The sequence below is a fragment of the Clytia hemisphaerica genome, unplaced genomic scaffold (genome assembly GCF_902728285.1).
Source record: "Clytia hemisphaerica strain Z4C2 unplaced genomic scaffold, Clytia hemisphaerica genome assembly, whole genome shotgun sequence".
In the NCBI taxonomy this organism is placed as follows: Eukaryota; Metazoa; Cnidaria; class Hydrozoa; order Leptothecata; family Clytiidae; genus Clytia; species Clytia hemisphaerica.
The window spans coordinates 2,302,783-2,330,070 of NW_027103595.1; the positions used below are offsets into that span (position 1 = coordinate 2,302,783).

General features: G+C 36.0%; 3 protein-coding genes across 5 annotated transcripts in view; 2 read left to right on the forward strand and 1 right to left on the reverse strand.

The window, feature by feature from the left end:
- The first annotated feature begins 381 nt into the window (after window positions 1–381).
- On the forward strand, window positions 382–876 carry LOC136801797 (uncharacterized). Its single transcript, XM_067058463.1, has one exon. It carries the CDS (start codon window positions 382–384, stop codon window positions 874–876), a length of 495 nt encoding a protein of 164 aa, XP_066914564.1.
- A 3,281-nt stretch (window positions 877–4,157) lies between these two features.
- Window positions 4,158–4,484, reverse strand: LOC136801798 (uncharacterized). Its single transcript, XM_067058464.1, has one exon. The coding sequence runs from the start codon at window positions 4,482–4,484 to the stop codon at window positions 4,158–4,160; it is 327 nt and encodes a 108-aa protein (XP_066914565.1).
- A 7,319-nt stretch (window positions 4,485–11,803) lies between these two features.
- LOC136801701 (putative ferric-chelate reductase 1) overlaps window positions 11,804–27,288 on the forward strand; it is a 35,711-nt gene continuing 20,226 nt past the window's right edge. For 2 of the 3 annotated variants that reach the window (XM_067058350.1, XM_067058348.1), the window contains exons 1-7: window positions 11,804–11,961; window positions 21,721–21,780; window positions 22,191–22,299; window positions 22,830–22,862; window positions 23,050–23,165; window positions 23,798–23,843; window positions 24,401–24,433. The gene's annotated coding sequence lies outside the window, so the exon portion shown is untranslated. The remainder of the gene's footprint in view (window positions 11,962–21,720; window positions 21,781–22,190; window positions 22,300–22,829; window positions 22,863–23,049; window positions 23,166–23,797; window positions 23,844–24,400; window positions 24,434–27,288) is intronic. The other variant, XM_067058349.1, reaches the window with a different exon arrangement.

Here is a 27,288-nt window from a genome sequence, read left to right on the forward strand (position 1 = left end):
TCTCTCGCTTATACTTCTATAACACCCATGTTTAACACAGCCCCGGCGCGGAACTTCACCCAAAACAACAGGGTTGAAATTTTCTATCGAACTTGGATTTGAATTCTAAATTGTTCTCTTGTAAATTCTGTTGGGGGTGTTTTGAAGAGCTTCTTTTCAATTTCCTAATGAAAAATATGTTTCCCCACCAGGTACGAAATATTGGTCCAATTTGGGCTAATCGCCCGTGTAAGAAGCACAACTGACGTCATCAAGCTGCATTCAGTTACCCTTGCATCTGTTTCTATCCGTTTTAACATAACATTAAACTTCGCTGGATCGACGGATCAATGGATCGTTAAATCGTTCGATAGATTGACGGATCAGTGGCTCAAAGGATCGATGGATCAAAGGATCGACGGATCAAAGGATCGACGGATCAAAGGATCGACGGATCGATGGATCGACGGATCGATAGATCGACGGATCAAGGATCGACGGATCAACGGATCGATGGATCGACGGATCAATGGATCAACGGATCAAGGATCGACGGATCAATGGATCGACGGATCGATGGATCAATGGATCGATGGATCGACGGATCAACGGATCAAGGATCGACGGATCGATGGATCAATGGATCGATGGATCGACGGATCAATGGATCGATGGATCAATGGATCGACGGATCGATGGATCGATGGATCGACGGATCAATGGATCGATGGATCAACGGATCGATGGATCAACGGATCAATGGATCAATGGATCGACGGATCAATGAATCGACGGATCGATGGATCGATGAACCGACGAATCGATGGATCAATGGATCAATGGATCGACGGATCATTGGATCAATGGATAGATGGATCGAATAAGGAACTCGTGTAACTTATGTAACATATGGCATGAAATAATAAAAAAATAAGCATGAAAAATACTTTTCAAAGGTATATAACACTCAATGGTTTGGAACAAATGTCAAATTTTGGGAAAATGGTGATGTCATTTTAACACCTTCCATCGTGTTTTACACACATTGAGTTCAGTACATTTTCAGACATTTTCGTAAGCAAAAAAGTTGTTCAGTGTAAAAAATCCTTTCCAACGGTATATAATGGTATTTAATATGCCTAAACCATTATTTTATCGACGATTGTTGACGACAGTTTCCTGATCTTTAAACGACCTTCAGAAATGCATGTTTTTTTATGACTATCTAAATGGATTACATGCAAACATCAAATTTACCATCGAGGAGGAGACTAACGGTATGCTACCACTTTTGGACGCTAAAGTGACCAAGGCTGATGGTAAATTCCTAACGAATACGTATTATAAGCCTACTCACCACCATGGGCTGTACACAAATTGGTACAGTTTTGCCGACCAAAAATACAAAATAAATCTGGTGAAAAACTTGTTTTCTCGAGTTTGGAAAATCTGCTCAAACGAAAAGATCTTTGATGCAGACTGTGACGTCATAATGAGCCTCTTTTACGTGCTATCCATAAAAACTTTGTTGCGAAAATGAAAGTTGACTCTTCTGATTCTGTTGAGGAAACTGCCTTAACTGTCCAGAGAAAATGTGTGAAAATGTATCTTCCATTTTTCGGAAATGACTGCTCAAATAAAATGAACCAATCTTGAGAAAAGCTAATAATTAAGTAATCGGAAATGTGCTTATAAAAAGAGAGATCAGATTTGGCCCTTTTTCTTATAAAAAACACGTTTAGCAACCAAAATTTCATGCCTGAATATAACTTTTCTTTCACTTTACGATATCATGAGCAAACAAACATTATATAACGTCAAAAAATGGAGTAATTTGGTTTAGAACATTAATCTATGCTTATAAATAGTGATTCTTATAGATAAAAATGCGTTTTTTGAGCCAAAAATTTTGTGAAAATCTGCTTCAGCCATACTAACCATACTTTACCCATGATAACACTCTGCTTACATGCAAAAAAATATAAAAAATTAATGATACAATTTTTCACAAAGTCCAAAGAACCCTTTTTTTAGCCGTTTTTTGGCTGAAATTTACCCAAAAAAAAATCGGGCTCCATCACATTTTGGCCACCACCATTTTACACCTTTGTACCAAAAATCAAAAGATTCCTATGATTCAATCCTGAGAAAAGTTGGTAACAGACGAACGGACGAACGAACGGACGAACAAAGGTTAATTTATAGGACCTCCAGGTAGGTCCAAAAATGTAAGATATACCATCGAATAGAGTCTAAAATTTTGAACGAGAAAATGTACAGCAACTTGCTTCTTACTTCAAAATACTAACGCAATTACGGCGTTTCAAAGCTTTTAAAATTACGGTAAAATGCGAAACTTGGAATTTACGTCAAAATCAGTACTTAACGTCAAAAAAGTCTAAAAACTGCAAATGCAGGTCTCAATTTATCGACTCCACGAAAATCGAAATCTAATGGGCACCTTGACTTTGATATATTTTGAAAGCTGATGCATCAGCGCACTTTTCTATACCCCTTTTATCGACTTATCTGCAACCTAGCGGTCAGCAGTAAAGAAATTGTAAAAAAATCGAAGAAAAACCACTTCTCAAAACTTCTTAAATCCTCAAAATGATCGGTTTATCGTCGTTATATTTTGCTGAATTCGGTTTTTTATTCAAGGATACGATGTAAAGTATCAGTCCGACTACTCTCGGGTACCTAATAGCCGGGGGGGTTGGAATAAGCAGGGGGGTTGGAAAAAATCTCAAAATTTAATAAGCGGGGGGGGGGGGGGTTGGAATAAAAATGTCCTGGGTGGAAAATGTTTGAAAAGGAAGCTAATACAGCAGAATTAATACAAAAAAGGGAACTTTCAAAAACATTTTCCCAAAAATTAATAAGCGGGGGGGTTGGAATAAGAATGTCCTGGGTGGAAATTTTTCGAAAAATTAATTAGCGGGGGGGGACGGCAATTAGGTACCCGAGAGTAATCAAAAGTCTTCCAAAGCATCATGTTTGTGACTTGTTACTGATTTACTTGATTTACATCAGACCTGCATTCTGTGACGTACCTACATTCTGTGGGCCAGGGACTGTATGTATAATAAATGTTGACGATTGATTTTAACTGTTTTTAATGTTTTTATATCTATTTACTTTAATTTTAGACCTGAAGATGGATAATAATCCGAAATAGATTGTCAAAAAATAAAATAAGAAATTGTTGGTACAAATCTCATCACAAAAAATAATAATTTAAGAAATTGTGAATTATGACGTCATAATTTGATGACATCATAAATCGTAAAATCGCTATAACTTCAAAAGTAAATGTTCAATCTTAACAGTTAACCAAATTTGGACAAATGATGCATCTTGCTAATAGCTAACTTTTTCAAACAAAAATAAATTAAAAAAAATATTGACGTCAGCAAAAATCAGCAAAAATCGATTTTTCGCAAAATTTGCTGACGTCATCATTTTTTTCGAAAAAAATGTTGAGTTCTTCAATACAAATAAAAGGGAAAATGAAAAAGGATTTTATATTTTTTAGTTGATTTAGTTTAGATTTTCTGATCAATCTAAAAATCGATGTTTCTATATTGAAAAAAAACCTCAGTCACCTTTAACGCACCCACTCGCTGACAACAATTGACGTTTTTCTAAGACGTAAATCGAATATGCCATAGCGGATATAAACAATTATCGCTCCAGCTTAAAAAAATTCTAGAGCCTATGCTAATGAACATATCTAATAAGGCCCCCACTTTGTTGCACCCAACTTTTTTGGACGCGTGCCATATAAGTTACACGATGAGATCATCCTTCGATCCATCGATCCATTGGTCCAATGATTCGTCGATCTGTTGATCTGTTGATTTGATCCATTGATCCATCGATCCGTTGATCCTTTGATCAATCGATCCCGCAGATCTATAAAGGTCGAAGGACTGGATATGCAACTTTAAGCTTTCTCCAGCAAAAAAAAAGTGAAGCACAAATTTGACTTTTAAATTTCGTGCGTGCCGGTGGATAGGATCTAGTATTTTAATTGTTTTCGGAGCACGACATCAAAAAAAGTGGTCGGCAAACGCTATTTCGCATCCTTCAAACCGGTGAAATTGCATATTTTAGTCACGTGACTTTGGTAGAAAATCCTTCCAAACCTAGCTTCACTTTTCAATAAAAGTAGTCATTTATCTAGCCCCCTTCAGGGGCTTTTCAGATCTGTGGTCGATCCGTCGATCCATTGATCCATTGATCCATCGATCCGTCGATCCATTGATCCGTTGATCCATCGATCCATTGATCCGTTGATCCATCGATCCATTGATCCGTTGATCCATTGATCCATTATTGATCCGTTGATCCATTGATCCATCGATCCATTGATCCGTCGATCCTTGATCCGTTGATCCGTTGATCCATTGATCCGTCGATCCATCGATCCGTTGATCCGTCGATCCTTGATCCATCGATCCATCGATCCGTCGATCCTTTGATCCGTCGATCCTTTGATCCATCGATCCGTTGAGCCACTGATCCGTCAAATCTATCGAACGATTTAACGATCCATTGATCCGTCGATCCAGCGAAGTTTAATGTTATGTTAAAACGGATAGAAACAGATGCAAGGGTAACTGAATGCAGCTTGATGACGTCAGTTGTGCTTCTTACACGGGTGATTAGCCGAAAATGTCAGAGTTGGTCTGATATTTCAGGAGGAGAAAAAAACTTTGTCTCCACTTAATCCGCCATTTTGAGCTATAAAATGCAAAGAGCGCGAGATCTACAACAACAACAACTTAGATAGACTAGTAACTAATCGTTGTATTTCACTCTGCAGCTCCGCTTGCAACAGACTCACTCCCTTCACTGAATACAGCGGTTTTTGTGAAAACGAAAACGAAAGTGGGACGGACAAACAGACAGTTGCTTTTGAAAGGCCCGTTCGCTATCGCTGGGCCAAAAACGCGGCATATTCAAAATCTTTCTTCGAAATCTGTTTCTGATTGGTTCTTTCAGCTAATTATGCGTAAAAGTACGCCGGTTTCATTTGCTGTTTTTTAATTATTCCAATTATGCAAATTTGTCCTAAAAATTTGCCCCGTGTTTTGGGTCGACCAAAAGAAGCACCAGAAAGCCTGCAGGTCACTGGGTTGCTTTGCTTGGAGGCCCGGAATTCCCGAGTTATTTTTTCCGAGTTAAAAAAACCGAGTTAAAAAAAACCCGAGTTATCCCGAGTTATGACGTCATTTTTGGAATTTAGTGACGTCATTTTTCATTTTTTAACTCGGGAATTTTTGCTTCCTTTAACTTTCCGAGTTATTTTCCATTTTTTAACTCGGGAATTTTTGCCTCCTTTAACTTTCCGAGTTATTTTCCATTTTTTAACTCGGGAATTTTTGCTTCCTTTAACTTTCCGAGTTATTTTCCATTTTTTAACTCGGGAATTTTGGTTTCCTTTAACTTTCCGAGTTATTTTTTATTTTTTAACTCGGGAATTTTTGCTTCCTTTAACTTTCCGAGTTATTTTTCATTTTTTAACTCGGGAATTTTTGCTTCCTTTAGCTTTCCGAGTTATTTTTCTTCATAAAAAAAACACCAGTTTTAATCTATTGATCCCATACCAACCAATACAAAGACATAACCATCCATTACCAACTAGAAAAACCTTAACCTGCTTAATAAAATGAATAATCAACAAACAAGTGAATAATTGAAAAGCAAGAACTGAAGTTAAAACCTGCTAGATAAACAAAGTGTAAGCCCTTCAAAAATATTACAGCAAAAATAAAATCTCAAAAAATACAGCAGGTAAGCGATGAGATAAAGCTATTTCAAAATTTTTATTTCCTCCCTATTTCATTAAAGAATACTGTAAGTGACATGACAAGATTCTCAGAAAGATTCACTGAGTCCTTCCCCCTTCGCTGTAAAAATTTTGAATGAATCACCAACGATTCTTGAATCAATCATTTTACAGACTATTACAGAAAAACATTTGAAAGTTTCCCGCGCACGTGTGACCTTTGCAAAACATTCGAATTATGAATCGAATCTTTTTGTGTCGTAAGGCTCTAATTAGACTTGCGGGTAAAAAACATTCCGGGGTTCAAATACGCTACTTTTTCAAAGTGATAAGTTTTTAAATGTTGACCTTGTTATTCGAATGTTTATTCCCGTCTTTTTATAAAAATAATTCGAACATCAAACCCCATTATGCGCAATGTGAAGTGAAAGATACTGGAAATTTTTACTTAAACAACGAGGAAACTGCTAGTCGAGTTTTTTGTCACTCGTTGTCACACCTACAAAGAATAAACGTAACGTAAGCGAATGAATGAACACCAAATTTTCGTAAGGTCTTAAGTAAAATTTTACGTGCATGTGAGAAAATTTTTAGAAGCAGAAAAATCGCCCTTGGCTTGGCACATCCCTGTGTTATTGAAAAACAATGGAGGGATCGTGTAAGACCCGTTCGGCTTTATAGAAGCCCCGGCCGGGGATACTACGGTTGCGAGCTGACGGGTATGTGCCGCAAAAATCGAGGAAAAAACTGATTTTTCGGGATTTTGTGACCCTTATTGGAACTTTTGGCTGTTTTTACAAGACAAAAAAAATGAAAAATAACTCGGAAAGCTAAAGGAAGTAAAAATTCCCGAGTTAAAAAATGAAAAATAACTCGGAAAGTTAAAGGAAGCAAAAATTCCCGAGTTAAAAAATGGAAAATAACTCGGAAAGTTAAAGGAAGCAAAAATTCCCGAGTTAAAAAATGGAAAATAACTCGGAAAGTTAAAGGAAGCAAAAATTCCCGAGTTAAAAAATGGAAAATAACTCGGAAAGTTAAAGGAAGCAAAAATTCCCGAGTTAAAAAATGGAAAATGACGTCACTAAATTCCAAAAATGACGTCATAACTCGGGATAACTCGGGTTTTTTTTAACTCGGTTTTTTTAACTCGGAAAAAATAACTCGGGAATTCCGGGCCTCCTTTGCTTGGTACTGGAGTGGACCAAGATGGTTTCGAGCTGCTCAATATCAACGAGGAAATTGGTAAGTCAAAATTTCTTCAATCCATTTCATGTGTTTCTTGTTATTTAAGTTAAACAGCAGGAGTTTTTTTTGGTTTTTAAAGTACAATTGTAAGATGATGTCTGGTGGGATTTACAGTGTTTATAGACCTAACATATTTTCACCACCTTGCGAGTTAGTTCATGTAATGTTTCCAGCTCACCCAAATAGACACTAATACGCATGCGTAATTTGCCGTTCTTTTCAACCACAAGTAGTTAATTCCCGTGACAATCAAAGAGGAATGAATCTGTAGGGGTGGAACAGTCACTTTCGGTCGGGGTTGTGGATGGCAAAATATGAAATTTGTCGTTCTTTAAAAATTTGTCGTTCTTTTTGTCGCTTTTTATTAGTTATTTGTCGTTCTTTTTAGATGATCTGGAAACGTTAGATGAACAGTCTCTTGCAATATTTGATGACCAAAATGGTCAAACCCAAATTATATCTGTTAAGAGTTTGAAAATACCCTGGTAGCTAACTGACCCGGTTTGACAGTTGAAGTTGGGTAACTTGCATCAGTGGAGGCTAACTTGCATCAGTGGAGGCTAACATGCATGTCATTGAGTTTAAAGCCCGAAGGGCTAGAGTAGACTCTCTAACCTTTCTCAGGCAAGAAAAAGTGAAGCCTTAAAAAATACGCCATATTTTTGACGACAGATTGAATCTAGCAATTCCTTTGTTTACGATTGATATTTTTTTCGAAATTTAGCGGTAAGATTGTGTAAAAACCAGGCGAGCCGCTCAAGGCCGCACAACTTTCGTGGTATCAGCCCCCCAGAAATCTGAAGGGCACCTAGGCCAGGTTAGTAGAGGGGGGCTAATGCATGATGCCTTGCAATTCTTTGGGGTTACTTATTCATTAAGGGTACCTAGCTGTCTTGATGGAGGCTCTGGGGGCTGGTTATATTTTCCAAATCTAATATTTCAAAATATTTCAAATTATTGATTTTTTTTACCCCAGCACCTAGTTTCCCATCCAATTTTTCTTTCGTTTCCCATCGCGCCATCTTTTGCTATATTTTTCTAATGTGATTGTTTTGATTTACAGCCGCCATCTTTATAGCATAACAAGAAAGCTTATTAGCAGGCGTTCATGCGCGAGCATGATTTTAGGAATGACAAAAGAACAAAAAGTGTCAATTCAAAGAAATTATCTGCTGAATAGGGGTACCTAACTCAAAGCAATTTTATGAAATTTGTCGTTCTTTAAAAATTTGTCGTTCTTTTTGTCGCTTTTTATTAGTTATTTGTCGTTCTTTTTAGATGATCTGGAAACGTTAGATGAACAGTCTCTTGCAATATTTGATGACCAAAATGGTCAAACCCAAATTATATCTGTTAAGAGTTTGAAAATACCCTGGTAGCTAACTGACCCGGTTTGACAGTTGAAGTTGGGTAACTTGCATCAGTGGAGGCTAACTTGCATCAGTGGAGGCTAACATGCATGTCATTGAGTTTAAAGCCCGAAGGGCTAGAGTAGACTCTCTAACCTTTCTCAGGCAAGAAAAAGTGAAGCCTTAAAAAATACGCCATATTTTTGACGACAGATTGAATCTAGCAATTCCTTTGTTTACGATTGATATTTTTTTCGAAATTTAGCGGTAAGATTGTGTAAAAACCAGGCGAGCCGCTCAAGGCCGCACAACTTTCGTGGTATCAGCCCCCCAGAAATCTGAAGGGCACCTAGGCCAGGTTAGTAGAGGGGGGCTAATGCATGATGCCTTGCAATTCTTTGGGGTTACTTATTCATTAAGGGTACCTAGCTGTCTTGATGGAGGCTCTGGGGGCTGGTTATATTTTCCAAATCTAATATTTCAAAATATTTCAAATTATTGATTTTTTTTACCCCAGCACCTAGTTTCCCATCCAATTTTTCTTTCGTTTCCCATCGCGCCATCTTTTGCTATATTTTTCTAATGTGATTGTTTTGATTTACAGCCGCCATCTTTATAGCATAACAAGAAAGCTTATTAGCAGGCGTTCATGCGCGAGCATGATTTTAGGAATGACAAAAGAACAAAAAGTGTCAATTCAAAGAAATTATCTGCTGAATAGGGGTACCTAACTCAAAGCAATTTTATGAAATTTGTCGTTCTTTAAAAATTTGTCGTTCTTTTTGTCGCTTTTTATTAGTTATTTGTCGTTCTTTTTAGATGATCTGGAAACGTTAGATGAACAGTCTCTTGCAATATTTGATGACCAAAATGGTCAAACCCAAATTATATCTGTTAAGAGTTTGAAAATACCCTGGTAGCTAACTGACCCGGTTTGACAGTTGAAGTTGGGTAACTTGCATCAGTGGAGGCTAACTTGCATCAGTGGAGGCTAACATGCATGTCATTGAGTTTAAAGCCCGAAGGGCTAGAGTAGACTCTCTAACCTTTCTCAGGCAAGAAAAAGTGAAGCCTTAAAAAATACGCCATATTTTTGACGACAGATTGAATCTAGCAATTCCTTTGTTTACGATTGATATTTTTTTCGAAATTTAGCGGTAAGATTGTGTAAAAACCAGGCGAGCCGCTCAAGGCCGCACAACTTTCGTGGTATCAGCCCCCCAGAAATCTGAAGGGCACCTAGGCCAGGTTAGTAGAGGGGGGCTAATGCATGATGCCTTGCAATTCTTTGGGGTTACTTATTCATTAAGGGTACCTAGCTGTCTTGATGGAGGCTCTGGGGGCTGGTTATATTTTCCAAATCTAATATTTCAAAATATTTCAAATTATTGATTTTTTTTACCCCAGCACCTAGTTTCCCATCCAATTTTTCTTTCGTTTCCCATCGCGCCATCTTTTGCTATATTTTTCTAATGTGATTGTTTTGATTTACAGCCGCCATCTTTATAGCATAACAAGAAAGCTTATTAGCAGGCGTTCATGCGCGAGCATGATTTTAGGAATGACAAAAGAACAAAAAGTGTCAATTCAAAGAAATTATCTGCTGAATAGGGGTACCTAACTCAAAGCAATTTTATGAAATTTGTCGTTCTTTAAAAATTTGTCGTTCTTTTTGTCGCTTTTTATTAGTTATTTGTCGTTCTTTTTAGATGATCTGGAAACGTTAGATGAACAGTCTCTTGCAATATTTGATGACCAAAATGGTCAAACCCAAATTATATCTGTTAAGAGTTTGAAAATACCCTGGTAGCTAACTGACCCGGTTTGACAGTTGAAGTTGGGTAACTTGCATCAGTGGAGGCTAACTTGCATCAGTGGAGGCTAACATGCATGTCATTGAGTTTAAAGCCCGAAGGGCTAGAGTAGACTCTCTAACCTTTCTCAGGCAAGAAAAAGTGAAGCCTTAAAAAATACGCCATATTTTTGACGACAGATTGAATCTAGCAATTCCTTTGTTTACGATTGATATTTTTTTCGAAATTTAGCGGTAAGATTGTGTAAAAACCAGGCGAGCCGCTCAAGGCCGCACAACTTTCGTGGTATCAGCCCCCCAGAAATCTGAAGGGCACCTAGGCCAGGTTAGTAGAGGGGGGCTAATGCATGATGCCTTGCAATTCTTTGGGGTTACTTATTCATTAAGGGTACCTAGCTGTCTTGATGGAGGCTCTGGGGGCTGGTTATATTTTCCAAATCTAATATTTCAAAATATTTCAAATTATTGATTTTTTTTACCCCAGCACCTAGTTTCCCATCCAATTTTTCTTTCGTTTCCCATCGCGCCATCTTTTGCTATATTTTTCTAATGTGATTGTTTTGATTTACAGCCGCCATCTTTATAGCATAACAAGAAAGCTTATTAGCAGGCGTTCATGCGCGAGCATGATTTTAGGAATGACAAAAGAACAAAAAGTGTCAATTCAAAGAAATTATCTGCTGAATAGGGGTACCTAACTCAAAGCAATTTTTCAAGGGGACCTAAATTGCTGGGGGCACCATGCTCAATGGGGGCACCTGAAAAGTGGGCTGAAACCATGACTTTGGTAGGATTTGTTGGCTTCAAATCCTACCAAAGTGATTAACTTCCTTCAGCTTCTACTTCATTGCATAGCCCTCAAATGACTGACCAATCAAAGCAGCAAAATTTCAAAACAAATGAACTACGCAGCTTTGCTCGCAGCTTCGTTCGCAGCTTCGCTCGCAGCTTCGCTCGCAGCTTCGCTCGCAGCTCTACTCTACCATTTTTGTTTTGATTTAACTTTGTATTTTTAATGACCAGCCAGGTCTTTCATTTGATTGAGGGCTATGCATGTTAGCCTCCACTGATGCAAGTTACCTGATCTCACGGCATAGACTTACTGGACTTAAACTTGTATATCAAGATTACAGGATTTTGATTATGAGCTGATTTTACTTTTGTTTTCAGTGGTTTCATTTTTGATTTCAAGCTAACATCTTAGCAGGGGTGCTCGCCCATAGTTACAGGGGTTTGTGCAAAAAACTAAACATAGAAAATTTTCCAAATCCCACATTTCGTTTAATGTAATGAAAAATGAAATTTTTCTATGTTTCACATGTTTCACTTTTTTGCACCTATCCTTCAAAATGAAAATATTTAAGATTTTAAGTTCTTCTTTTATTGAATGATTTTTTACGGCACTTAGTTGACAATCTCACTCTTGCATCAAATTCCCGCTTTCTTCAGTAAATTGAAGATGAGAAAAAACCTAAGTCACAGATCACGGATTGAAACAAATATATGAAGGGTGAGATTTTACAGCAGCCCGTTGTGCAAGGCACTGAAAGGCCATGGATGCCAAAAAGAAGGGCCGTTTGAAATGCGGCAACCTCATTGGTGGAAATTTGATAAACAGTTGCAAATGAGCGCTAGGAAGCAATCAGTAGAAGAGACCACTTTTGTTTTTGTTGCAGATTTCTATAAAAACTTCTCTAAGGGATTACTTGTCAATGTACATGTACACATGTGTTGTGTCAACTTGTCAGTATTATATTGTCGTACAGGAAAAGATAAAAGAGGTAAGACTAGCCTAGTTTCTAATCCTGATATACAAGTTCAAGTTTAGACTGCCAGGTGACAATCACAATCAAACTGCTATCAAACAGGCTGAAACAGGGAAAATTTTGTGAAGTTTGATGACTGTTCGATAGTAGCTCAATGAGAACTGATCAAATCACGATGAGTTGGAAACGACTTGATCCTTCATCGTCAAAATTGATTTTGACTACTTTACAGGGCTCTCTGTGTTGCGTTCTGATTATTCAACCTTTGTGAAAGAATGAATAGAACTTGAATCGATCAAAATTTATCAAACTAATCAAGACATTTTTGATCAAGACAAGTTTGATAGCTGTGCAATTGGGTTTGGTAATCGATTTTCTTTTACCTAATTCGAAGCAGGGGGGTTCAGTGTACCAGAAGGTGGCATGTATCCTGGGGTGGGTGGGTGTTAGAGAAAAAAATTTGTCATGTATTCCCTGTGTACTATAATTGGGGTGTTGGGTCCAAAATAGAATTTGATTTTTACTACCTGTGTACCAAAATAGGGGTGTTGGGTCCAAAGGGGATGTGTGGAAACAAAAAGGTTCAGAAATTATCTGCTAAAATAGAAATGTAAAGTTGTTCTATTATAAATTGATCAAGCAAAGTTTGTCCAAGATCATTCTTCCAAACTTCTTGGAATGAATTGAAGTCCTACTAGATCCCATTGAAATGAAGGTTTATCGAGTCAATGTAAACATTCGAACATTTGAATTCAAACATTCAACATTGGTGCCAACTCTCACGCATTGGGTGTGACACTCATGCATTTCCACATGGTCTCGCGTAATTTTTGAAAAGTTTGATTTCTCACGCATTTTGGATTTTTGAGAAAAATCTTCCTGTTTTTCCGATTTTTGGAAAAAAGTTTTACCGATTTCCTGATTTTCCGAAAAAAAGTTTTCCTGATTTCCCAATTTTTGAAAACATGTTTACCCGATTTTCTAATTATCAGAAAAAAGTTTCTTCATTTTCCAGATTTTTCTAGGTAGTGCCCGGTAGTACATGGGGGGTATGGGGTCGTTTTGGTTTTTTTCCAGGTACTACCCGGTAGTAAATAGGGGGTATGGGTGGTTTTGGAATTTTTCCATGTAGTATAGACCCCTTTCATAATTTGTCAGCTTGTTTTGGTTTTCTCGCTTAGTCTTCTTTTCTGTATGGTCTTTTTTAACAAAATCTGGAATAAAAGAGACAGAATTCGGAGGCAAAGTTGGAGGCATATTGCCTCTATTATCCAAATTTGTAATATATTTTATTTAGGCTAAACAAGGTAATCCAAAACATATGACATCACATGAAAGGGGTCTGCCGCCTTCTAGTACACTGACCCCCCTGTTCGAAGGTTCAATTAGGAAAATCAGTTTGATAGAGTTAAATTGAGATAGCCACATGGACCGAACATAGCCTGTGGCACATATTCAAGCCATGTTTTGTCCACTATTTTAATACAGCTAGTTTTGTTTTCAAATCTTGATGAGACGCTGGTCATCTCTATGGCTGGAAGTCTTCAGAAGTCCGAAACTTTCTATTCCGACATTAAAAATATCAGACAATTTAATTGGTGTTTGCTTCAGCTTTCCAAAAGAGATTTTGTTCGACAACAAAAAAGAATTTGTGTTTCGGCAAAAACAACAGGACAGTATACAGAAAGTGTCGGAATACCGTGCTTAGCGTCAACAATAAAAAAATCCTCCTAACAATCAAACGCAAAAATTCGGGAAATGTTGTGGTACAGCCAAGATAAGCAAGCTGGCAAATCAACATAGAACTCTTACCCCATAAAACATAAAAAAAGTGTGAAAAAATATATTCTCACTTTTTATTACACGGTGCCAGCCTGATTCGTTTCTCAACTTTGCATCTTCCAGGCCATTTTCAGTGTATGATAGTTAAGGCTGCTTTTTCATTGTTGACGCTAAGCTAGAAAATGGGTCATTAAAATCAATATTTGAATCCATTAACCCAGAAAGACTTGGTGAAAAGGGGGTTTGAATGTTGTATGCCTTTTGTGAAAGTTGTCAGGATTGACGGAATTTGATTTGAGGGTAGCAAAAGTGTTTTGTATTTATTTGTACGTGAAGCAATAAATGGGGACCAAATTAAAAAGTTATTTTTTTGGCAATGTCATAGAGTGATGGAAGGATGGAAGGTTGTTGATTTGAAGGATTTATCTCTTTCTTTCCTACCTACGGGCCAAATTGAAAAGTCCCGTTCCTGTCACGGAAGGAAATCAGAGCCTTTTTTGGTCTTTTTTTGAAAAATGGTAAAATGAATGAAAATAGTATTAGTCCTGAATTAAAGCCTTCATAGTACTACTACTTCCAAAGCAAAATAAATTTCATAAAAGTTTTTCCTCGTTGAATAATTGAACTTTGAAGGTTCTGTCACGGAAGGAACGCAGCGAAGACATTAAAAAAGACAAAAGTATGCTGATTCAGATTCCTGTGAATTTAAAGAGAATTTTAAAACCAAAATACCACCAGAAGAAACTTATGTCTATCTGCTTGTCATTGAAAAAAGAACTGAGTAAAAAAAATTAATTTCAATGGCTACAGGCCTTTGCAACTGAGAAAGGTCAGTGTCACGGAAGGACACCGTCACGGAAGGAAAAAATTCCTATTTTTCTAAATCAGCAATAGCGTAAGAAATGTTGACTGAAACTAGTGAAGTGACACATCATATCATGAATCATAGCCATTTTTACTATTCAGCTCATTTCAAAACCTTGGAACTGTATTTTTATTGTTCAAATTATAATGGTGATAATAATTAGGAAATTTTACAGGAAAGATTATATTTTTTAAGCAAAAAAACGTAAAAACGCGACCTTGCAAGCCAGTGAGCTACTTCCAAAGGCTCTAATTAGCATATTTCCATGGTGCTGAAGCGATTTAGAGGATTTAGAACCAGCTAGGAACAGTAGTTTTGCCAGAAAACCGGTTTTTAGGCCTCAAAAGCCGCCTGGGCTTTACGCTGTAAGCTTACAGCGCTGTACTGGAGCCTTAGTTTTAAGCTTATTCTGAGCTCCATACAGGGTTGAGCTGGTTCCCAATGGTTCTAAACCTTGTAGGACACTCTCCTGCAATAAATTAGACCCATTGAAGTCCAAGATTTCTAAAAATAACAAGATATTTTTAATCCGTCACGGAAGGACAAGGTGAAAGTGTCACGGAAGGACAATAATTTCAGACCTTGTAAGTGAATATGAAGGAGGTTGCTTTGGAATGTAATTTCATTTTTTGTTAGGGGGTACCAATAGTTAGAACTTGCAATAATATCAAGAATAGTGGACTTGCACAAAACTGGTGAAAAAACTTTTTGTCTTGAAATTGTCACGGAAGGAATTCGATATTTGAAAAAAAGTTTCTGCTTGCAGTACTTTTTTGTTGTTCGACTTATTTCAAAATGAATAAACCTATTAAACTAACTAGGGTATGTACTTGTTTTAAAACAACATTTCATTTTTGATTAATCACTTTATTATTCAAAAGAAGGTCCATTATATTTTAACACTTGTCCTTCCGTGACAAACCTCACTAGTTGTGTCTCGATAAAATCACCTGCTTACAGAGTCTAAAAGTGCGACTCGGTTGATTTAAAAGTTGAAATTGGAAAATTTAAGGGTTATTTAAATAAAAAATCACAGTTACTTATTTTGTTTGTAAGATTTTTGATTTTGTGTTTTGGTTGACGACTTTTCAATTTGGCCCCTACCTACCTGGAGGTCCTAACCTGTGTTCGTGCGTTAGTATCTGTTAGTATGTTAGAAACTTTTCTAGGGATCGAACCATGGGAATTTTGCTATTTTTGGTACAAATGTGAAAAATAGTGATTGCACAAATGTGGAGCCTGATTTTTGAGAAAAAAAATTAATTGTGCCTAAAAAGGCCAAAAATAGGTGTTTTTTTAACTTAAATGAAAATTAAGTCGTCCCTATAACTTTTTGTACAAAAACGTTCAAATACTTTGTGCTGAATATGAAATAGTTCATTTTTCAAAAAGAAATTTTTGGTCAAATTTGGGCTTTCTCTAACTTCATGAAAAACTTGTTCATTAGTTTTTCCTAATTTTTTTACCAAGATGTAGAATCAGGGGGATACTGAGGCAGGGTACTGACCCATAGGGTACTAACTTGATTTTTTAATCAACTTTTTTTTTGTTTCACCCACCTGTATTTAGTATCGAGTACTACTTCATTTTTACTGTAAAAAATAGGGATACCACCCTTAAAACCTTAAATTTTACAGTTTAGACCAAGAGAACAAGGGGGTACTATTGTTAGTTTTTCAGACTGAAAATTGCACTACCTGGTTGATTTTGGTGCAAACAGCAGAAAGATTTTTGTTTCACGTTAATTTCCTAAATGAAAGTAAGTTGGTTGTCTATTGAAGTCTTTTCCATGTAGATATGGGGGGTTAGCCACACCCAGAAATACTGGAAGTAATGTCAATAAAATCAGATAAAACACAAACCTAGACTGGGAGTCGGGTTTTTTTCTTCGAAACTGAGTCTTCACCCCCCACCCTGCGTTTTTATCACACGATCGAAATTGACGTCGATGATTGGTAAATAAATTTGAAAAGCCACTAGTGAATTTGCAATTGTAACGTCAACTAGCTAAAAGACTAGATTCTTCATGCATTTTGATCATGGGACCAAAAAAATCCCAACTGTTGTGCTTGCATTTCCTGACCAGTTTCTTTATTCAATTGACAATGCTGGAAGTTAATTCTAGACCTCAGTCTAATGTTACCTTTATACATATCAAGAAGATTAGGAATAGTTCATAATAGTACACCGAGATCTACGTTTTGATAGTACACCCGATAATTGATCCTCTATCCCATCCTCTATCCCATCCAATATAGGTGTATATTGTTTAAGCTAATGTTCCACTTGAGTATTATGTCGACCTAATGTTGTACCTGATATAAAATATTCCAGAAATCATCATTTTCCCTTGTATTTCTAGCTTTTCTCACATAAGATATTAGTCAGGTTGCTGCACCACTTTTTTAGAAATCTTAGTGCGAAGAATCTAAAACCTTTTGGAACTTGTTATATAACACGAAAGGATTCAGAAAAGTTTTACTGGCCATTTTCTATCTACCTCCTTTACTCGTTTCCAGGCTTTTTTAAGATTTTGTGACGTCATCAGGGTGGTTAACCTAAGGTGAAATTTGAACCTCCACAAAAATGGTCATATTACACATCGTTGGATCGGAAATTTGATGTAGATTTCAAAAAAGGTTTATCTCATAGGGTAAAAATCAAGTGAAACAGAGTTAATAATGCGGAAAGTCAGCAATATGACGTCATAGTTAATTTTTGCTTACAAAATCATAAAATATAAACTAGGTCATATTATACATTGTTAGATCGGAAATTTGATGTAGATCTCAAAAAAGGATTATCTCATAGGGTCAAAATCAAGTGCAAAAGAGTTATCAATGCAGAAAGTGAGCCATATGACGTCATAGTTAATTTTTCCTTACGATGTTCTTGAATAACACAGACCGAGACGTTATACTCGGAAGTTACGAGTGTTAATTTTTTTTCTCGCGGCTGCCAAGAATTTATGGAACGGCAATTTAGCTGACCAATCAAAGAGAAGGAACTTGTACTAAAAAGCCCTTTTCTTTTTATTTTGCTATCAGTATCAATCCTTCCATTCGGGTTTATGAAGATAAATGCTTTATCTTGACTCTCTAAGACACTATCAGCCCGGCGTGCGGCTCTTATGGGCTCCTTTTCCAAGCTTCCCATAGTGCACTATGAGGGTCGAAATGAGCAAAAATGAGAAAAATCGCTTTCAAAGGATATAAAATTTGGAAATTCAGACTTTTTTTGCCTTAAGATGTTCAATGATTTTCAAGAAATTGCCCCGTAAGGGACGATTTTTCGCCCAAATTTACTCAAATTTGCCTAAATTTTCTCTGCACTGTAAGGTTCTGAATTCAAAGGCCCAATTTTGTGCCGCCCGTGGAGTCGTTTTTGAAACGAGTGCCCCCCCTGGGACTATCAGTGACCTTTAGAAACACTAAATTTTTGCGAAAAATCACCCTTAGAGAGATTCTTTTGACACTTTCATAGTTTTCGTGTCCTTAAAAGGACCCAAAATGGGAGAAATCCCAACACAAGATTTATTTGACACTTTCAATGGTTTTCGTACCCTTAAAAGGACCCAAAATGGGAGAAATCCCAATCCTTCGAGAAAATATTTTGACTTTTTGTAACCCCTAGAAACCCCTGCAGAAAGTGGTATATTAGTATATACAGATCATCATGCTATGATCCTAAATGAAAGCCTGAATTGTTTTTGTTAAATGATGAGTTCTGATTTCTGATCTCCCTAAATTTATTACTATGGCTGGATGTGTTCCAAAATCTAGGGACAACTTTTTTTAAAACTCTTTCAAATCGGGGGCAAATTTATTATTTCAAAAAAAGATTTATTTTGAACTTTTTTCGGGTTAAAGTGCGATGACTGCTAGATTTTTGGTTCAGTATTTGTTTGACTTTGTCCGATAGAATCCGATTTTTCGGTTACGAAATTTGGTCTTTTTGAACTTTTTGCCTGCAGACACTTGTAAAACTTCATTAAATCCATGAACTTTTGCCGCGTTACTAACAAAGGACAAATCAGTCTTAATTTGATCATACCCCCTATCGCCTTGAAAGATGCGTTCTAAAGCTTTCTAGGGGTAACTAGAAGATATGAGATTTTTCTTGATTTTACTCCCTGTTTCATTAGAACACATCAATATTACCGGCTGATGGATTCACGGAACCTTAATCAGAATAAATTTTTAGCCAAAATAAACATGCAGAACACATGCTGCGCTCGCTAATACTTGCTAATACTAGTTGTACCCTCATCATTATATCTAATCTCAGAAATCAATACGATTTACACATTAACGCGACAATATAGCTCAATCAATTTTGGATAGCTTATTGAAGACTAAATTGTTTAAAGATCGGTTAAAAAATTACACTTTAGGAGATTATTTTGAAATTATCAATAAACATCAATACGAAAGATGCTCAATCAATATTAGATACCTTATCCGGGAAAACTTCGTCAAAGAAAAGTGACGAAGTTTTGGCCAAGTGACAAATATTTTTCCCCGACGTAGTTTTCCCCGATAAGGGTACTATTCTTCTGCAGCTATTTAGGCAGGGAGAGGGATGGCTTTGTTGTTTATAAAAAAAAAAGTACAATTTTAGCTACCATTTCGCATTCGAAAAGTTGTATGTATTGCTACAAACTTGTATCTATTAAAAAAACGGGGGTTTGGTAAATTGTAAGTGTTTTTGAAAATGTTGTATTTATTTATAGTAAAAATAATTTCTAAATCGTATTCTGATGTCTGATGAGTTCAAATTCTTTTGATTTTCAAAAAGAATTAATATCAGAGTGCTTTTTGAGTTTTACGTGCGTTTAATAAGTATCAAAAGCGATTTTTTGTGTGATTTTTTACCCCCGTCTAAGAATTCGAACGTTTTAATGTTTACATTCTATTCTATTACAAACGCAAAGAGGGAAGACAACATGGCGTCAGAAAGTTCACTGTCAACACTAAGAGTATTTCTTGTAAAACTTTTCTCTATAACTTTGGATAAAGGTAGAATTAGAATGTCCAGTAAAGGGAAATGATTTAAGTAAAGTATGAAGAATAAAATGAGCATCAAATTAGATTCTTCGCAGTGAGGTTAACTAAACTTGAAATTTTTGAGGTCCAGCAACCTGACTATATTGTTGATAGCAATTAATTCCCAATATTTTTTAAAAATTGCCGGAGCAGCCGATTGTTGGCCCGAAAAACAAATTTTCTTCAATTTCTCGGAGTGTTACTCAATATTTCATTGATGTATTTTTGGTCTTTTCTTTCGCTTGCTCTTTCATTCATTTACACGTTCGTTCTCTCATTTTTTCGCTTACCTTTTCCATTAATGTCTATGTTTTCTTTCATTTGGCTAACTTTCGTCATCAGGTAGGTACAATCAGCATCCAGCTTGTTAGACATCACTTCGGTTTGGAAATTAGATGTCTTATAACTGTCGACTTAATGTTCAACATGATACGCTTTAGTATGTCGACCTAATGTTGCTTTTTAGACATAATCACTTCAGTTTGGAAATAGATGCAATATAACTGTCGACCTAATGTTCAATATTGTACTTTCGTTTGTTGTTGATGTTGCTTTTTAGACATAATCACTTCAGTTTAGAAATTAGATGCAATATGACTGTCGACCTAATGTTCAATATTGTATTTTCGTTTGTTGACCTAATGTTGCTTTTTAGACATGATCACTTCGGTTTGGAAATTATATGTAACTGTCGACCTAATGTTTAATATTGTACTTTCGTTTGTTGTTGATGTTGCTTTTTAGACATGATTACTTAGGTTTAGAAATTAGATGCAATATAACTGTCGACCTAATGTTCAATCTGGTAAACTTAACTATGTCGACCTAATGTTGCTTTTTAGACATGATCACTTAGGTTTAGAAATTATATGTAACTGTCGACCTAATGTTCAATATTGTACTTTCGTTTGTTGTTGATGTTGCTTTTTAGACATGATTACTTAGGTTTAGAAATTAGATGCAATATAACTGTCGACCTAATGTTCAATCTGGTAAACTTAACTATGTCGACCTAATGTTGCTTTTTAGACATGATCACTTAGGTTTAGAGATTAGAGGTAATATGACTGTCGACCTAATGTTCAATATTGTACTTTCGTTTGTCGACCTAATGTTGCTTTTTAGACATGATCACATGAATTCTGCTAAGAGTTTGAAAAAATCCTGGTAGCTAACTGACCTGGTCTGACTACTATTTTCAGCTATAGTTCGAGACATCTTCAGGCCACATAATTTTGATAACCATGGCCTTCTTATGTTTTTTGCATTGAGTTAGGTAGTATGGTCTGAGAAATGTCAAATAAACTGTTCGATTACCATTACCTAACACAATCGAACTGCTATCAAACAGAGAAAATGTTGTGAAGTTTGACGACTGTTCGATAGTAGTTCGATGAATCTGATAACAGCACGATGAGTTGGAACTGACTTGATCCTTCATCGTCAAAGTTGATTTTGACTACATTACTACAGCGCCTCTCTGTGTTGCGTTCTGATTATTCAACCTTTGTGAACTTGATATTGTTAGTTTTTCAGACTGAAAATTAATAGATGCATGACATGGGTAATCTGGTATACTTTTCTTGTTTTCCCTTCGAATTTTGGACTTGATTATCAATTTGACTTAGAATTTGGAACAACTAAGTAAACAAAGAGTTTAAATTAGGTGATCAAACTTTAATGAAACATCTTTGTAAAACTACACAAGATTCAATTACCTATTTAATCAAACTTCAGGTTGTTTGATTAGTTCAGAGTTGATCAAGTTAGAATTGTGAGTCTGGCTGAAATTATCAGAGCCAGGCTGCATCATTTGAAAATTCCAGGCATGTGGTCAATCACTCTCCTTATAAACCTTTTAGTTGTAAAACTAACTTAATTGTGAGTGATTGATCACACTCCTCAAACATTAGGTGTTTGTAGAGGTGTTACGTTCTATTGCACGCCTTAAAAGATGCAGCCTGCAGAACAAATCTGCATCATCTCAAGATTTGGCCCTTCCTTGTCAGGGGCAGAAAATTGACCCCAGTAAGTTGCTATTAATGCAACCTTAGCTTAGTTTTGTTCCCATTATTTTTTCAGGTAAAGGTGTATTTGCAACGAAAGACTTTTCAGTTGGTGATTTCTTGATGGAATATGCTGGTAAATCTATTTTTTTAATAAGCATTAGCCAAGTCCTTTGAAGTGAATTAAAGAAATATCAATATCAAGTTCAATTTTTCAGTTCAGTGGATAAAGCAGAGTTGAAGCAAACCTGAGACAATAGAATCTGAAGTCCACCAGAGACAGACATTATCTTATCGTATATCTTACAGAACATACTTTCATAGAAACTTATGTTTCGTTGAATAATTTTAAATTATAGTAACTCTTAAAACCAACTTTCATAGATTTTTCATTTCTTTCATCATTTTTCAGAATAAAATTTCCTGGTTTTCACCCGAAACCCTGAAAATTAGCTCCAATAAAATTTGATGTCCTATAGCTAGAGAAACTTTGCTTTCAGTGAGATGATAATGTCTATATACTAAGCCAGCATGAACATTATTTAGGTGAACGAATCTTGTATGAAGAGGCAGTAGAGAGAGAAAGGAGATACGAGAAAGATGGAATGGGATGTTTCATCTATTTTGGAATTGAAGGAAAAAATGGGACATTTTGGTAAGCAAGTGTTCCTTAAGCACGCCTCTAGAGATACCATGTTTCAGTTATATTAGAATGTAGCAGTGTCAGTATTTATGTGTATATCCATGAAAAATTTTAATTCTTTGGGTAGATGTTTAGTATAAGGAGGGGGAGAAAGTGCCTACTTCGCAACAATAAAAAAGAACGGCAAATTTCGCCATCCACAACCCCTACCGCTTTCGTTTCGCCACCCTAGAGATTCACCCCTCTTTGTTTGTGACCCTCTTTAACTACATGTTGTTTAAAGTTACACATTTTATTTAAAAAAAATATATATAAACAATACATGTGAAATAGGCACTTCCCCGATCTGAGTAAAAGTGTATAATCCATAGTAGAAGCTTGGAGCAAGGACGAATGATCAGAGCATTACTCCCTGTTCTTTGAATTAGAATTGGGGCCGAAGATATTTTCAATGTGAATTAAGATTAGCACAAGAGGTTTCATGGTCTTAGTTATTGTTGTCTTGATGATCAACTTTTAACCTTTATGTTTCATTTTCATAGTCTGGATGCGACTTGTTCAAAGCAACTTGGAAAGTAAGAATTACTTTTATAAACTAATTGTATAATTGTGCTCTGACAAGCTTTCAAGCATTCAAGAATTGTAAATCGTACTTACACTAAATGCTTGTAAAGTTGCAGAAATCTAAGTACCCTTTTTATGACTGGTATTGGTTTACCAAACCGCTCAATTCCTAATTCTTGAATCTAATTTCTATTTAAGATTTGTCAACGACACAGTTCACAAAAGGGCAAATGCCTACACCAAAAAGATTCACACTGAAACTGGCATCTTTGTTTATTTGCAAAGACTGATATAGAAGTTGGGACTGAAATTAGGTAAGTTTTGATAAATTAACATAGCGCTCCGCAACCCATACGTCGTAATTATTACTTTTTACCTTTTTTGACATTTGTACGAGTTGCAATCCCACAATTCAACGCGGCTCAATTAAAGATACGTGCAAGCTGTTACATATCCTTTGTCAAACGATGCAATTAACGTGCAAAAGAGATTAACGAAAAGGTTGATGGGATTGGAACTCGTACAAACACATCGAGAGTAATGATTATGTCAAAAATAAAATATATTTTTAGATTCAGCGCGGTGCGCTATTGCAGTTAAGATGAATTCATTTTTAAAGATTATCAATAGAATCCTACCCCAGGAAGATAGGAGGTAGAGAAAAAGATTTTCGTGCAAGGGGGGAGTGAAAATTTCAAGCTTGGTGGGGGAAGAAAGGGAAATGAGGGATATCCAGGAATTCCATAATATTTTCCTTGATTTGTTTGCATCTGGGAGTACCTTTAAGAAAACACTTGACTTACTATTTTGACTGTAAGGAACTGCTACTATGCTAGTATTAGAACTAATACATAAAAATATTGTGATTTCTCAAAACAAGTGGGTCTTGCAAATGGAATTGCAGTTCCAATGCTCCAGTGGATTTTAACTTTATCTTCTTTCCCAGATACGATTATGGAGACGCTGATGTTTTTTGTGCATGGCGATCAAAGGTAATGTGAAAATAATAATTATAATAGTCAACTTGAGGTTTCATTTTCCATATCTGTTTGTACACCGCGATAATCGTTGTTATTTAAAGGTTTTCTTTTGATTGAAGGGTCTGGCGATGCTGAGTCTAAAATATTTCATAAACGCTCACGCATGTGCACTAGTCATCAGTATGCGCATGTGTATGGAAAAACAAGTGCAACAATATTAAAAAAAGCTTTTGAAATGATAACGTATATTTAAAACACATTTCTCACACAAGGAGCCTTTATTGAATGTTTTTATGCATACAATAAATAGAACGTTATCTATATATAGATCAAAACATTCGATTGCAAACTTGTTTGAAATCAACTTTGCTATATTTTTGTTTATAAAAGCAATAGAATGTGAGGTCACAGATGTAACAACTTTCGATCTTTCATTTTGCTTTGAGGTTATCATTGCGTAAAAAAGTAGCTTTTATTTATCTGACTCAGCATCGAGGTGCCACCCTTTATGTCGCTATCTTTTACCCCCAACTATTATCTTTATAGACATTGAAAACTCTTTTTTTAAGGATGAAAATCTTGAGCCCATTAAAAAATCTTTGGTAAGTTTCATTTGTACTTGAAATGTAATTTTTAAGGTCCTAAAAGTTTTTTTTCACAATTTACCCCTTCACCCATTTTTGAATCAAAATATCCTGTAACTACTAAATTGAATTAAGAAAAACTGTTCCTGCAATCTGTTAATTAAATCCCCATCTAAATTTGTATTAACAAAGCAGGATAACTTTAGTGGTGAAGAAGTAAAGCTCGAATCTCATTGGCTATCCATTTTTTCAAAAATCCAGGCTATTTATTATCGAAGATTCAGGCTATTTAATTCCGTATTCTAATTCAAAGTTGATAAATTTCAGAATTCAAATCCAAATCTTGTGTTCTCCGTGTTCTTGTGTCCGCGATGGCAAAAATAAATTTCAAAATAGTAAGACTGAATCTTGTGTTCTCTGTGTTCTTGTGTCCGATTTTATCAATTACAGAATTTCAAATCCAAATCTTGTGTTCTCTGTGTTCTTGTGTCCGATTTTATCAATTACAGAATTTCAAATCCAAATCTTGTGTTCTCTGTGTTCTTGTGTCCGATTTTATCAATTACAGAATTTCAAATCCAAATCTTGTGTTCTCTGTGTTCTTGTGTCCGATTTTATCAATTACAGAGTTCCCAAATCCAATGTTGTGTTCTCTGTGTTCTTGTGTCCGATTTTATCAATTACAGAATTTCAAATCCAAATCTTGTGTTCTCTGTGTTCTTGTGTCCGATTTTATCAATTGCAGAATTTCCAAATCCAATGTTGTGTTCTCTGTGTTCTTGTGTCCGATTTTATCAATTACAGAATTTCAAATCCAAATCTTGTGTTCTCTGTGTTCTTGTGTCCGATTTTATCAATTGCAGAATTTCCAAATCCAATCTTGTGTTCTCTGTGTTCTTGTGTCCGATTTTATCAATTACAGAGTTCCCAAATCCAAATCTTGTGTTCTCTGTGTTCTTGTGTCCGATTTTATCAATTACAGAATTCCCAAATCCAATGTTGTGTTCTCTGTGTTCTTGTGTCCGATTTTATCAATTACAGAATTTCAAATCCAAATCTTGTGTTCTCTGTGTTCTTGTGTCCAGAAAAATTAAAAGATATTTGGTCGTGCCCTTTGTGCCTTTGTTCCCTCGTGCGATATGAGATAAATTTTCACGAGGATTATTTATTTCACGGATTTCGCAGATTTAAATATAACTACTTTTAAATTGTTTACTGACATCAAACATCAACACCTATGCCGAAGAACATCCGAAGGCTCTATCGGCTTTACAAGCTCCATACAAGCAATTTCTTAAATCTACACCAAAATATGCTAAAAAATAAACGCACTAATAATAGGAGGAAATAAATTACTTTGAACCGTTGACGTTCCCACCGTACCACATTAAAAATTAGATAGAGGAAAATTACATAATTAGAATGATTGAGATTTACAAGAGTTCCCCTCGCTTTTCTATGAGAAATCTGGATTGGTCGGATTTATCATCCACGAGGCTTTCTAGCTCGCTTGGGTGTCATTTTGGCTCGCTCTCCTCTGGCTCTTTTCACGGATTATAAACACCAAAATAAATCAGCCCCTATTTGCCAAAATAATTAATCCGCATTAATTAATTATAGGACGCACTAAATTATTAGAGGACTAAATGTGACGGTACCGTTCCTTCTTCTTTGACGCACGCCAGCCCTTAGCCGGACCATTATTTAATTTCGACCACCACCCCTTATATTAATACGCCGGCCCTGCCTTATTACGCCAGCGACGAAAAAATAACGCCAATAAGGGCCGGTGTAAAGGGCCGATAAGGTTATTTTTACCGCTGTTCATATACTCGCATCGCCGTGGACACAGCTTCAGAATCGCACGTGGGGGAAGCAAAAATAGCTGACCCAATTAAGGTGGTTCCCCACCGGAAAATACCATTTTCAAAGTTGACCTAGAAAGACTTCCTGTTGGTTGAACTTCACTTCTGGGAAAGTTTTTTGGTCATTGGGGAATTTCCCCACCCACCACAAGGAGTTATTTTGCGCCTAAGATTTAAAGGAAATTTGACAAGGCTCGCCGTTAGTGCTCGCCGTTTTGTGATCAAAGTGACTTTTAAGACTAAATTGCGTCCTTCATTTACTGCAGAATGGAGCCCTCTAAATGGCTAATAAATCATGCTCAAAATGAGGAAAATTAGGGAAATTGAAAATTTTTTTTAAAAAAATTTATTTTACCTCAAATACTTTCATGTGACCAAATATCAAGTTTATTGGACCAATATTGAGCATTTTAGCATTTCCAGTGGGGAACCACCTTAAGTAAGATCAAATTTTACTTTTAGTATTCAGTTAAATTTGCTTTTGTGTTTTATTTGAAATTTCAATAACAAATAAAATAAAATTTAAGAAGGATTTATTATACACTGGATATACAAGTAACAGATTTTTGCCGATTTCTCGTGTACTAGCTATGTCCGCAGTAATGATATAATTGTTCACTCTCCTTCCCTCATTAAATGATTTTTCGAAGCATTTTTATTGCATTTCTTATCTAAAATCACTCATCCATTTTCCAAAAGAGACTTAAAACTCAGAGATCTGGAAAGCCCGAAGGGCTAGATTTGCGGCTTTTATCGAAAAGTGAAGCCTAGGTTTGGAAGGATTTCCTACCAAAGTCACGTGACTAAAATATGCAATTTCACCGGTTTGAGAGATGTGAAATAGCGTTTGCCGACTACTTTGTTTGATCTCGTGCTCCGAAAACAATTAAAATGCTAGATCCTATCCATCGGCACGAAATTTAAAAAGTCAAATTTTTGCTTCACTTTTTTTTGCTGGAGAAAGCTTAAAGTTCAAGAAAGTTGCCTATCTAGCCCTTCGGGCTTTAC